The sequence below is a fragment of the Thamnophis elegans genome, chromosome 14 (genome assembly GCF_009769535.1).
Source record: "Thamnophis elegans isolate rThaEle1 chromosome 14, rThaEle1.pri, whole genome shotgun sequence".
Taxonomy (NCBI): domain Eukaryota; kingdom Metazoa; phylum Chordata; class Lepidosauria; order Squamata; family Colubridae; genus Thamnophis; species Thamnophis elegans.
In genome coordinates, this window is record NC_045554.1 from 37825473 (window position 1) to 37837182 (window position 11710).

At 36.7% G+C, this 11710-nt stretch overlaps 2 protein-coding genes across 7 annotated transcripts in view; one reads left to right on the top strand and one right to left on the bottom strand.

Moving 5' to 3' along the window:
- The window catches only part of ANKRD27 (ankyrin repeat domain 27), a 57555-nt gene extending 53577 nt beyond the window's left edge, over window positions 1-3978 (top strand). For 4 of the 6 annotated variants that reach the window (XM_032231316.1, XM_032231319.1, XM_032231320.1 and 1 more), the window contains 3 exons: window positions 415-496; window positions 1707-1779; window positions 2399-3978. In XM_032231316.1, the coding sequence (XP_032087207.1) occupies window positions 415-496; window positions 1707-1779; window positions 2399-2656 (413 nt within the window). In that variant the 3' untranslated portion in view covers window positions 2657-3978. The other 2 variants (XM_032231321.1, XM_032231322.1) reach the window with 2 other exon arrangements.
- Window positions 3979-4496: 518 nt separating this feature from the next.
- PDCD5 (programmed cell death 5) lies at window positions 4497-11400 on the bottom strand. The gene is made up of 6 exons (XM_032231324.1): window positions 11224-11400; window positions 8798-8838; window positions 7992-8053; window positions 6937-7028; window positions 6138-6209; window positions 4497-5452 (listed from the first exon to the last, which is right to left on the bottom strand). Exons 1-6 carry the CDS (start codon window positions 11287-11289, stop codon window positions 5411-5413), a joined length of 375 nt encoding a protein of 124 aa, XP_032087215.1. The 5' UTR covers window positions 11290-11400; the 3' UTR covers window positions 4497-5410.
- Between the last annotated feature and the right edge of the window lie 310 nt (window positions 11401-11710).

Genomic DNA, 11710 nt, shown 5'->3' on the forward strand with positions numbered 1-11710 from the left:
CTTGCCCCCAACAATATGAGTCCTCATTTTACCCACCTCGGAAGGATGGAAGGCTGAGTCAATCTTGAGCTGGTGAGATTTGAACTGCTGAACTGCAGTTGGCAGTCTGCTGAAGTAGCCTGCAGTACTGCACTCTAACCAATGCGCCACCTTGGCATCCAAATGTATCCTGTACTTGCTGCCCAAAATTATATAGCCTGTTCCAGATCGCATTCTGCCTAAAGTATTGTTTCATCCACAACCCATTCAGCATTACAAGGTGCACTGTCACCATGACACTGAACCTACTCAGGCCTTTCTTTTGCTTGTCAATAAAACAGATTTCGCTGACGGCTCATTTTAATGGAAGATTGCCTAGTCAAGTGCTCAGGAATACCGCTCCATTTCATGAATATTTGTGCTTTAAATCTACAGTCAGTTTTAAGACTCCTGAGACAACGGATGATCTCATTGCCCGGCGCCTTCAACTACTCGATTCAATCCACCGATTTAACAAGTAAGCTTCAAATTTTGGTGTAGTATTTAAAATGCGGATTCTAAAAGATATTGCCAGAGTAAATGAGAAGAGCTGATGTTACCTCAGATACTGGAATCTAGTAAGGATTGGATCTTTTGATGATCTTCCCTGAATTATGGGGACGTGTTATAGCATATCAGTTATTAACTTCTGTGTGAATTACAGGTAGTCTTTGACTTATGACCGCAATTGAGCCGGGAACTTCTATCATTAAGTGATGCAGTTAAATTAGTTGTGCCCAATTTTACAGGCCTCTTGTCACAGTCATTAAGGGAATCATATGGTAGTTACATGAATCCTGGCTTCCTCATGGATTTTGCTTGTCGAAAGCCAGCTGGGAAGGTCACAAATAGCAATGCTGTGACTCTAGGACATTGCAACCATCATAAATACATGCTAACCAGGTGTTCAAATTTTGATCATGTGACCACAGGAATGCTGCGACAGCCATACGTGTTAAAACTGGTCATAGGTCACCTTTTCCCCCCAGCACCGCCATAATTTTAGTTGTTAAATGAATGGTTGTAAGCCGAGGAGTATCTGTAATTGATATTATTAATGTTTTGTATTAGCTGTTCTAAAAATAGGACTGTTTTAAGACTCTATGCTGATTGTCTATGCATTTCAAGATTACTGAACTCAAAAGGAATCTTGAATTTGAGATGATCCATCCAAACCAGAGACATTATAAATCTGAATGCATGATTATATATATATATACATATATACCCATCAGAAGCCACATGCCAAAAGGGCAAAGACAAATATATATATATATATATATATATATATATATATATATATATATATATATATATATATATATATATATATATATATATATATATATATATCTCAATAATATTAAAATTAATTGCCTATAAAATGCATCCCAGAAACGCCTCTTACATGTAAGAATGCAAGTTAGCTATCTCTAATTTAGGTGATTGGAGTAATGGTTTATAGTCCTGAGAATACCTTTAAATGGCTTGGTTTCAGAGCTGTAAATTTACTAACTTCAAAGGAAATGCCCTGGCATTTATTTTCAAGAAAACTCAAGCATTAGAAGTGAAAGCAGACTGGTCCTCTTTCAGTTGAAATAGTGCCATCTGGCGGCTGGCCTGAGGAACCTCTTAGTGACATAGACTGAAGCATGGAGTAACTTACTTTTCATCTTGTGTTCTCTTAGATCAAGAAACCTGCGCAAAGCCATAACGAAAGATAAAAGCGTGCCTAACTTTGATGAAGAATTATTGCACCAGGTAAGTATACAGTATTAGCTTCATACCACCACAGTTCTGTTTGTTTTTTAAAACACAAATGAACTCTGCATGAACTTAGCTCTTTTTTATAGAATAAAAACATGAATATTTGGGGTAGAAGAGGGAAAAATAGAAAGGGAAAGGATGGTTGTATAGCTACGGCAGAAACATATCTGACTGCCAAGACCTAGAGTAAGATTTGCCAATGTTCTCTTTGCTGCAGAAAAAAAAGGGGGGGATGAACAGTGGCTAGCACTAGCAGTGAAGATTTAATTCTCTTTCAACATACAATTTTAATTTCAGCCTTGCGAAATCTTATCAAGGCATTTCAATATTCTCCAACCAGGGATTCTAAACGTATCTCTGTTTGGGGAATGCAATTATTTCAAGCTTGCAACAAAATGTAACAAGATTTTTAGCAGTAAGAAACAATAGCAATTTGAAACAAAATCTCTTTGGAGAGGAGAGGTAGGTTGGAAAGCTATAAAACAATAACAAAATGAATGCTGTTTTGGAGGACATGGAACAGACAGAATGGCTGGGTGTTTTTTTTTAGATGGAATTCTTTGCATTTCAACAAGATAAACCCTGCCATCCTTCCCTCCCTTTCTTCTTTAAGCTAGCTATCAAGAACTTTAATAACAAGCAGAATCCCGTGGATGTGTTAGAGAAAATCCAGACTCATAATCTTGATGCCAATAGCTGTGATGGACCTGTAACAGCTGAAGGCGATGCAGAGGTAACACCTTTGAGAAAGAGAGAAGTACATCGGAGTCACACTATTAGTGTGGCACTTTCAACAGCAGATAGCAGTGACTTCTACAGTTTGCCCAGAGATGCAAGTGCTGCTTCCACTGACAGCTGTCCGGAGGATTGATGCTCTAAAAACAAGATGAATAAGGAAATCTGGGTGCCTTACACAAGGAACACGACACGATTCAGGCAGAGCGGTTTTCCCATTCAGCATTGAAGAGGCTTCTTGAGATCAAGGTTTTCAAAATTACATTGGACATTCAGCAGGAAGAGAAGCTTCCCCCTCTGACTTGGCATGGAGTTTGCACTTCTGGAGATGGACACTCCTGTTTATTTTGGAATGAATCATTAAAATATCGTACAGTAGATCTATATTTAAAAAAAAACTAGAAATGTATTGAGATGTCAGAATTTATATTCTATAATATTGCACTCTCTAATCAATTTTAGTAATAATAGATATGTGAGAGCAAAACTTTTTATGGCATTTTGAAGGACTGTTCTATTTTTATTCTGAAAAAGCAGTGGGTTTTAGTTGAACTGCTGATTGATGGAATGCTTACAGTATTCAGTATGTGGTGTGTTTAAAAGTTAAGAGAGGCAAAATTGTGTAGCTCGTTTAGTGCTCACTGAATTGATTGCAACGGGAAATTAAGAGTAATAGCTTTTAACAAAAGGTACATTATATCTTGCTGGACACCTAATTAAAAAAAGAATTTCCTCTATGAGCAGAGTTGAAACTTCTACTCAGAACATGTTCGTGTTATATGAAATGCCTACATAACTGAGCAGCCCAACCGCATTTGCTATTTTAAATTACGTATTTGTGGCACAGAAAACGGGCCTACTTAAGATGAGCCTAGTTAAGCAGAGCACATCTGATAATAAGTTGCAATTTTTGAAAAGCAGCTTCATTGCCCTTACTTTCAAAGGCAAGATTCCAGCTAGTCTGTTGTGCACTTTTAGAAATGGAATGTCAACTTTAGGTGAACATTCAATTATGGTGAATAGCGCAATAATTTCATTTCATATTTTGTGTTTATATAATGTTTGTATACAAAATGGTGTGCTTTATAAATTGGTTTAATATGTCTTAATAACTTGTTTTAGGTAGTAAGATTGTCTTAAAATTTCTCTGTACATTAATATACGGTTTAAAAACTGAGCTTTAGCTTGCTGCTGAAAAAGTTTTTATTTTTCTACCAAGTAATTCACCTAATCTTCATATGTGCCTTGGACTTGTGCCAAATATTGTAAACTAAAGTAGTAAAATTAACAGTTCTGTGTTCTTAATGTTTGACTCTTTAATTCAAAATTATGATTTGTAAGCCAATCTGTGTGCGTCAAAGCAGTTTCCAAAATGTTCAGAATGTTGTTGATGCTTGTATATTTGGAACACAAGGCATTTCTTGACGAGCAACATGATACTGAACGTAGGGTAAAATCTCCACCTGCTTGGTTATGCTTGTGTTTAGTTTAATGTGCTATGTAAACTCAACTATAACGCTTGTTCAACATTCTAATCAAATTGTCTCAACACAATCTATGAACACAGCTTCCTCTGGCCCTCAAAACTATATGGAGAACTTTGCATATTTATAGACACGATCCCAGAGAGATAGAGGGCTTCCAATGATGTACAAAATGTGTATTAAGAAAAATTCTTTGTAGAATAGGAATAGACAAGAATTGGTCACGGCTAACTTTGCTTAATGGAAAGGTTTTAATACATTTCAGAGCCCATACAAGCCAGAAAAGGAACTTGTCTTTTAACACTCTGGCTTACATAGGGTAGATTTTATGCATGGATTGAACACTTATGCTCAGTAACAAAAACGCACAACATTGTTTACAGTGGCATCATGCATGAAAGATGGTCTTTGAGCAGCTTGACAACTCTGAAAATGGGAAGTTTCAGTAGCTATGAGTGTGTTTATGTGATGATGGATTACACCAAGACAAAATACAGAAATTAGCCTTTAATTGATTTCAGCAAAATATCCTTTTTAAAATTAATGTTGGCTAAATTATGTTCAAAAATTGAAGCACTTATTAATCTGTTTCTGTATAAAAACAACATGCTGAAGTTTTCTTTTCCCAAGCAGACTTTAAATTTCATGATGTTCTAAGCAAAACATCCTGAATTTGCAATACAGCAAATCAATCAACAATACATTATGCAGCCATTTTTTTTTGAACTGTATCTTGCTTGGTTCCAAACCAAGATTAGCAAAACTTCAGGAAGTTTTCTGACATGTAATGTACACATAGTATTTCTGATCCTCTGAAACCATGGTAATGCTAAACAGGCTTCAAAGCCAGTTTCAAAAACACAGCACTTGGGGAAACCTCTTTGGCATTAATCATAGTTAATTGAAAATGAGGTGGAAATTTCTACTTGGGGGAAAGAATAAATTTGTTGGCTGCTCCTCAATTTTTTATTCATGGTTAAGAAATGAAGATTGTGTGGGTCTAATGTATCCCCCCCCCTTAAATATAAATACAGAATTCTCTTTCCAATATGTAATTTAGCCTGCAGACTTAAATTGGTATTTCTTGGCAAGGTAGAATTTCATTTCCCATGAGCACATGAAGCACCTCTAGGAGAGGCAAGTATATTTTCACATCTGCCAGTTGCACAGTAAATAGTGTCAAAGGAAAGCTGAAACCTTAGAGAATGAATCCTTATTTCTCAAGCTCATTATATAAAACTTATCTAACAAAACCATTTCACTTAATTGTACAGAAGGCAAGCTTATCAGTTTTACTTTTTATAAAAATGTGTACAGAACATTTTGTAAACTTTCGCCTATGATAGAACATACTTTCCTTGACTTATTCCAGGTGATCAGCAGTTGGCAACTGTCTTCATATTTCATTAATCTTCCTCATCAGAATCCAACACTTTTCTTCTATTGAACTAGAAGAATGATAGAATATAGGTGAACTCAGGCTTAAAATACTTTGAGGCTAAATTGTCAATAGTTGATTTACAGTAACAATATCAATTTATGGGGGTGGGGGGACATATGTACAGCAATTCTAGCACTGATGTGTAATCCCATACGATTGCTTGGAGTCTTCCTATATAATTTTGAATGTGCAATGTGAAACCGTACTCTTACAACATATCAATTTAAAGCCTTCATAGCATCTAAGTTGGGCGGGGGAAAGGCAGAAGGAAAAATCTGGGCAGTTTGTAGATAAAATTAAAAGAAAACAAGGCATATCAAAAGGGGCAAAAAGACAACTGACCAGGGTCAAAATCCAAAGAACCAAATAGCAAAAACAAAACATACAAATGGGCTCAACTTAAAAGAACAGTCAGTTTGTGGAATATTGAAAGAGTGGGAGTAGTTCAAAGATGGAGAGTAAAGAGGGAAAACATTAAGAGGTTAAGAAAAAAAACCTGCAATGTACTGAGCAGTTATGGAATAAACGGGAAGCCTTTCATTTCCATAAACCATCTGTTGCCAGTTTCAGTGATGTAATTTGCTCTATTCTACCTGAAGAGCTACGTCAAATACCCAGCTATGCTGTGTCTTCTACATTTCTTCCTTGCAAACCAGATTTAATTACTTTAAATTAGTTTTAAAACCTCTTACCTTTACTGTTGTTTTTTTGTCCATTTGCTGACTCACTTTTTCAAGTATTTCTATCAATCCTTGTTCTGATACCTAAGAAGTCAGGAGAAGATTAGAAAGAATACTGACTTGGTAATATGGCACACAGAGCTCTTGCTGAAAAATGCAGGGTTTATGGTTCTCATTTTGAATTACTGGTACCTTATTTATTAAGATACAAATAGCAACAATAAAATGTTTGAACTATACTTATGACTTTGTCCTCTACATACAATAGCATAGTAGCAAATAGAAGCAAAGGTGGGGAAACAGTCAAAATATTATGAATAGCTAACAGCTTGCTTTACTAGCTATATTAATGGTTCAAGTCACTAATCTCTTCATACTCCAGAGTGTTCAGGGGGCTTAGGAGACAGGCTGCTTCTTCCCTCCTGAAGCAAGTTATAAAGAAGGTAGGAAACACTCTTGCTTAGCAACATCCCCAGCAGAAGTTCCCTTGCAGTAAATGGTTCTTTAAGGGTCCACCCATACCCTCCTTTATATAAAACAGCTTCTTGCTCTGTGAAACCAGAGAGGACTTTACCCAGGGAGAGGGAGATAAAGGACCATTCTAATTGCAGCGAACATTTTAGAAGTTTTTTTGACAGGCTGTTACACCATCCAAATTCCAAATAGGAAAAAAAATCAGGTGGTTATTCCCTTTTCAAATAATAGCCAATCAAATGTGTTTTGGGAACAGATAATGCCCTCAACTCCACAACTCTGAATACTCGGCTAGAGAGCAATATTGCAGGGGGCTAAAAACAAGAAATAAACTTACTTTTCCACCTAGCTGTCCAAATCTTGCCATCTGTATAAGGTAATTTTCAACCGCCTTTGCCTTTTCTGGCTTTACAAGTGCTAAATTGCTTACTGCAAGAGGAAAACAGATATTTGCCTAGTTAAAGACCATCTATTAGAGGTATATCTGGGCTGCTCTCTCAAGAGCTCAAGACTACAAGGGAAAAAACTAGCCTTGGCTGGGTGGAGGAAAGACCCAAAATCACCAAATAAATTTCCAAGACTGATTAATGACTTGAATCTGATCTCTCCAGTCCTAGTCCAATACTTTAAGCACCATGCTGGCTCTCACAACTCTAATATTTAACAACAAAAAGATTATTACATCCATCCCAGACGTTTCACCTTAACCCTGAATTAAGAAGAGTAACCCTTATACAAGGTGGTGTTTAAATAAAACCTGTTGTAAAAGATGACCAACTGGGGAATAGTACAGAAGTTCAAGGAATGGTTTGTATTCTAAATGATCTTGGTACAACTGTACAATGTTTGCTTTATGCACCACTTTTTCAAGTAGAGATCCAGTAACTTTTGAGTGTGTTCAGATGCCACAATCAAGGCAAAATAAAATACCTGCAGGGAATATGTAAAGGATGCTAAATATAGCATGCTGTAATGCTTTTGGATGAATGACACCAGCAATTCAAAACTGGTGGAGAAGTGGAGGACTGCTGATCAATGAAATTCTGAATATGTATACAATGTCAGTGCCATTTAGGCATGGATAGTATTACAGCCCATGACACTCTTCCTTTAATCTAGAGGTCTATGCCAAGACTCTTCTGTCTTTCTTGAAAACGTGGTTCTTCCCTGGGCATTGGGCTAGAACATTGGATGAATCCATCTTGACTGAAAGTATGATTGTCCTGTGAATTTTGTTAGTCTCGTTGCTCTGTTGATTTCCATTCAAGAGGTTTATTGTATTCTAATTTCTAGTCCCTTGTTTGAATGCTCTTACAAATGCCACCCAAAATTGCTTTCTTCAAACTGAATGGTCATATACAACAAGTCAAACAATGTTAAATAAATACTTACATCTGGCACGTGCTGCTTGATCCAAAACCTGAGCCAAAATATTATTTCGCATTTCAGCTTCCCTGTAAATAATGAAATAATTTTACACAGCAGAAAATAAAAATTGCTCCAAAAATGTTAACTTATCTGCTAAAATGCTAATTATAATATCTGTTAATTTTATAAACCAATGCATGGCAGTTATATATAATCTTTTGATATTTTTCCATTAATTATTCCAGAATATTATTTTTTAACATTAACATGTTTAATTTTTATAATTCTTCAAAAACTGAAAATAAAATTAGTTTTACATTTATAAGTAATTGCCAGAGCAAATTTTTTAATCAGAGTGACAGATTACAAATTATCCCACAAAGCTCATATTCTAATAAGAAATTAACTGAAAAAACATCCATTTATTTTACCAGTTTGATCTTGAATATATCTTTCAGCACTGAACAGTAAAACGTTTTAACAACAGAATATTGGGAAAATTTTAAACAAGAGAACAGAAGCCATTAATCCCGTTTGTAGAGAATACTGATCAATCATAAAAGTTAGTGCACACCCATCACAACTTTCTCTTTCCTAAAGATTTTCAAATATTCAATAATATACCATTTAAAATGTTGCAATGCATGTTTTTGAAAGAAAATATATACTCTATCGTGAAATGTTTGCAAAATCATATTTATATGATCTAAATATTCTTAAAGCCACAAGATTTGAAACTGAATGTTCATAAGCTATTGTTCTAAGTTTGGGATATGCCCCACTGTTAAAAGAAAAAGAATGTGAAGTTCTAGAAACAAGTTCTGAAATACCTTTGTTTTGATTCTTGTTGTGCAATTTCACTAGAAGGATCCTAAAAGGTTAGAAATAATCAGGTTATTGATAACTGAAGCAATAAACTGAAGAAGTTTCTTCTGAGCTCTGATTGGTAAAATGCTAAATCATTCATGCTATCACCTTAATATTACAAGAGTTTCAAGGGCAGAATTGCTGAACATCAAATGGCTCTTATATGCACAAATATTACGGTGTCTTAGGGTCAAAGGAAAAACATTTTATTTGGGTATTTTAAAGTGCCCGGCCTCTATCCCTTTTAGAATATATAAACTGCAAATATATACAATCTTCAGTGCTTTCTATGTCAAAAGCGTACCATTTCATGTTATCTACAGAAAGAAAACTACTGTATATACTCAATTCTTAGCTTATCTACAAATATATTGTACTTTCCAACTGGAAAATCATCCAATTTTAGTACTTCTCTGAAGTGAGATGCTGGCTCTTAGAATAGAATAGAATGACAGAGTTGGAAGGGACCTTGGAAGTCTTCTAATCCAACCCCCTGCTTAGGCAGGAAACCCTACACTACTTCAGACAAATGGTTATCCAACATCTTGTTCAAAACTTCCAATGTTGGGGCATTCACAACTTCTGGAGGAAAGTTGTTCCGTTGATTATTCTCACTGTCATGAAATTTCTCCTCAATTCTAAGTTGCTTCTCTCCTTGATTAGTTTCCACCAATTGCTTCTTGTCCTGCCTGAAAAGGTGCTTTAGAGAACAGCTTGACTCCTTCTTCTTTGTGGCAGCCCCTGAGATATTGGGAGACTTCTATCATGTCTCCCCTAGTCCTTCTTTTCATTAAACTTAGACATACCCAGTTCTTCATATGTTTTAATCTCCAGTCCCCTAATCATTTGTTGCTCTTCTCTGCACTCTTTCTAGAGTCTCTTCCTACAGAGAAACTGAAAAATAAGCTAGCAAACTAAATCTCCTCCATTGGAAAACAAACAGTGCAGTGTCTCCATTAAGAGCCAATTTGGTATAGTGGCCTAGAAACCAGAAGACGGTGAATTTTAGTCCTTCCTCTGGCATGAAAGCCGACTAGGTGACTTGGGCTCTCTCTCTCAGCCCAAGCCACCTCACTGGGTTACTGTGAAAAAAAAAAAACAGGAGGAAGGAGGTATTAGATACGTCTGGCACCTTGAGCCGAGGTGGCGCAGTGGGTAGAGTGCAGTACTGCAGGCCACTTCAGCTGACTGCTAGTTCAGCAGTTCAAATCTCACCGGCTCAGGGTTGACTCAGCCTTCCATCCTTCCGAGGTGGGTAAAATGAGGACCCAGATTGTGGGGGCGATATGCTGACTCTGTAAACTGCTTAGAGAGGGCTGAAAGCCCTATGAAGCAGTATATAAGTCTAACTGCTATTGCTATTGAATTATTTATAAAAGAAATTAAAGCAGAATAAAGAAAAATCTAAAAAATAAGTGCCAGCTGGGTGATTTTGGGCCAGTCACTTTTTCTCAGCCCATCTCATCTCTCAGGGTTGCTCTTGTATGGAAAAAGTAAGACAATTAAATCTGTTTCCTGCCTTTAGTTATATACAAGTAGTCCTCGACTTACAACCTTTCGGGTTAGTGATCAAGTTACAACAGCAATAAAAAAAGGGTGGCTTATGACCACTGCAGCATCCCCACGTGTTCACGTGATTAAAATTCAGAAGCTTTGGTAACTGACTCATATGACAGTTGTGGTGTCCCGGGATCACCTGCTGCTACTTTCTGACAAGCGAAGCCAACGGGGAAGCCAGATTCACTTAACCAAAAAAATTGAAATAACAAGTAAAATAAACAAAATAATAAGTAAATACTTAGAATAAATAAAACAAATAAAAATAATAATAAATAAAATAACAAGTAAAACAATAAATAAAATAACAAGTAAAATAATAAATAAAATAATAAATAAAATAAAAATAACAAGTACAATAATAAAATAACAAGTACAATAATAAAATAACAAGTAAAACAATAAATAAAATAATAAATAAATAAAAATAACAAGTAAAATAATAAATAAATAAAAATAACAAGTAAAATAATAAATAAAATAACAAGTAAAATAATAAATAAAATAATAAATAAAATAAAAATAACAAGTACAATAATAAAATAATAAGTACAATAATAAAATAATAAGTACAATAATAAATAAAATAAAAATAAGTACAATAACAAATAAAATAAAAATAACAAGTAAAATAAATAAAATAATAAATGAAATAACAAATAAAATAATAAATTAAACAATTAATAAATCGGCCTTCCTCCCCCTCCCTCTTGGGGAGCTGAGGGGCGCGATCTCCTCAAGTGAGGCTGAACTGAGGGGGGCATCGTGAGGAGCCCAGCCTTGACGCGGGTCGGCCGGGAGACCTTCGGGGGAAGGTGTCGCTCGCCCTCACCCCATGCTTGGCCTGCAGCTCGGCCATCCTCTGCTTGCGCAGCGCCTCCAGCTCCTCGTCCGCCATCGCCTCAGAGGTTGGGGAGACGGGCCGCAGCAGCCCCGCCGCGCGTGAGGGGGACGAAGGAGGAGGAGGAGTAGCAGCAGCAGCGACCGCACCCGCCTCTCCGGCCGCCTTCTTTGCGCTTGCGCGGACCGCCTTCTGCCAGACTCAGAGAGTCGAGCGCCGAGCGAGCGAGCGAGCGAGCGAACAACCCGGACCAGGCGGCAGCGGCGGACCTTGCACAAGGCGAGGGCTCCGCTTGCTAGGCCTAACGACTCGAGCATCGATCACCAGGATCCTGGAAATAAAGAAGGCTCTGGTATTAGATTATATAGAGCAAGGGCTCTCCAACTTTGGCAACTTTAAGGCTGGAGGACTTCAACTCCCAGAATTCCCCAGCCAGCTTTGCTTCTGGGAAAGTTGAAGTCCACCAGAATTCTGGGAG

Coding starts and splice junctions, on each gene's coding strand:
- PDCD5 (XM_032231324.1), bottom strand. CDS start 11,289: ATGGCGGACGAGGAGCTGGAGGCGCTGCGCAAGCAGAGGATGGCCGAG. Junction 8,839..11,223: donor AGCTGCAGGCCAAGCATGGG/GTGAGGGCGAGC, acceptor CTAACCTTTTAG/GATCCTTCTAGTGAAATTGC. Junction 5,453..6,137: donor ACAAAAAAACAACAGTAAAG/GTAAGAGGTTTT, acceptor TCATTCTTCTAG/TTCAATAGAAGAAAAGTGTT.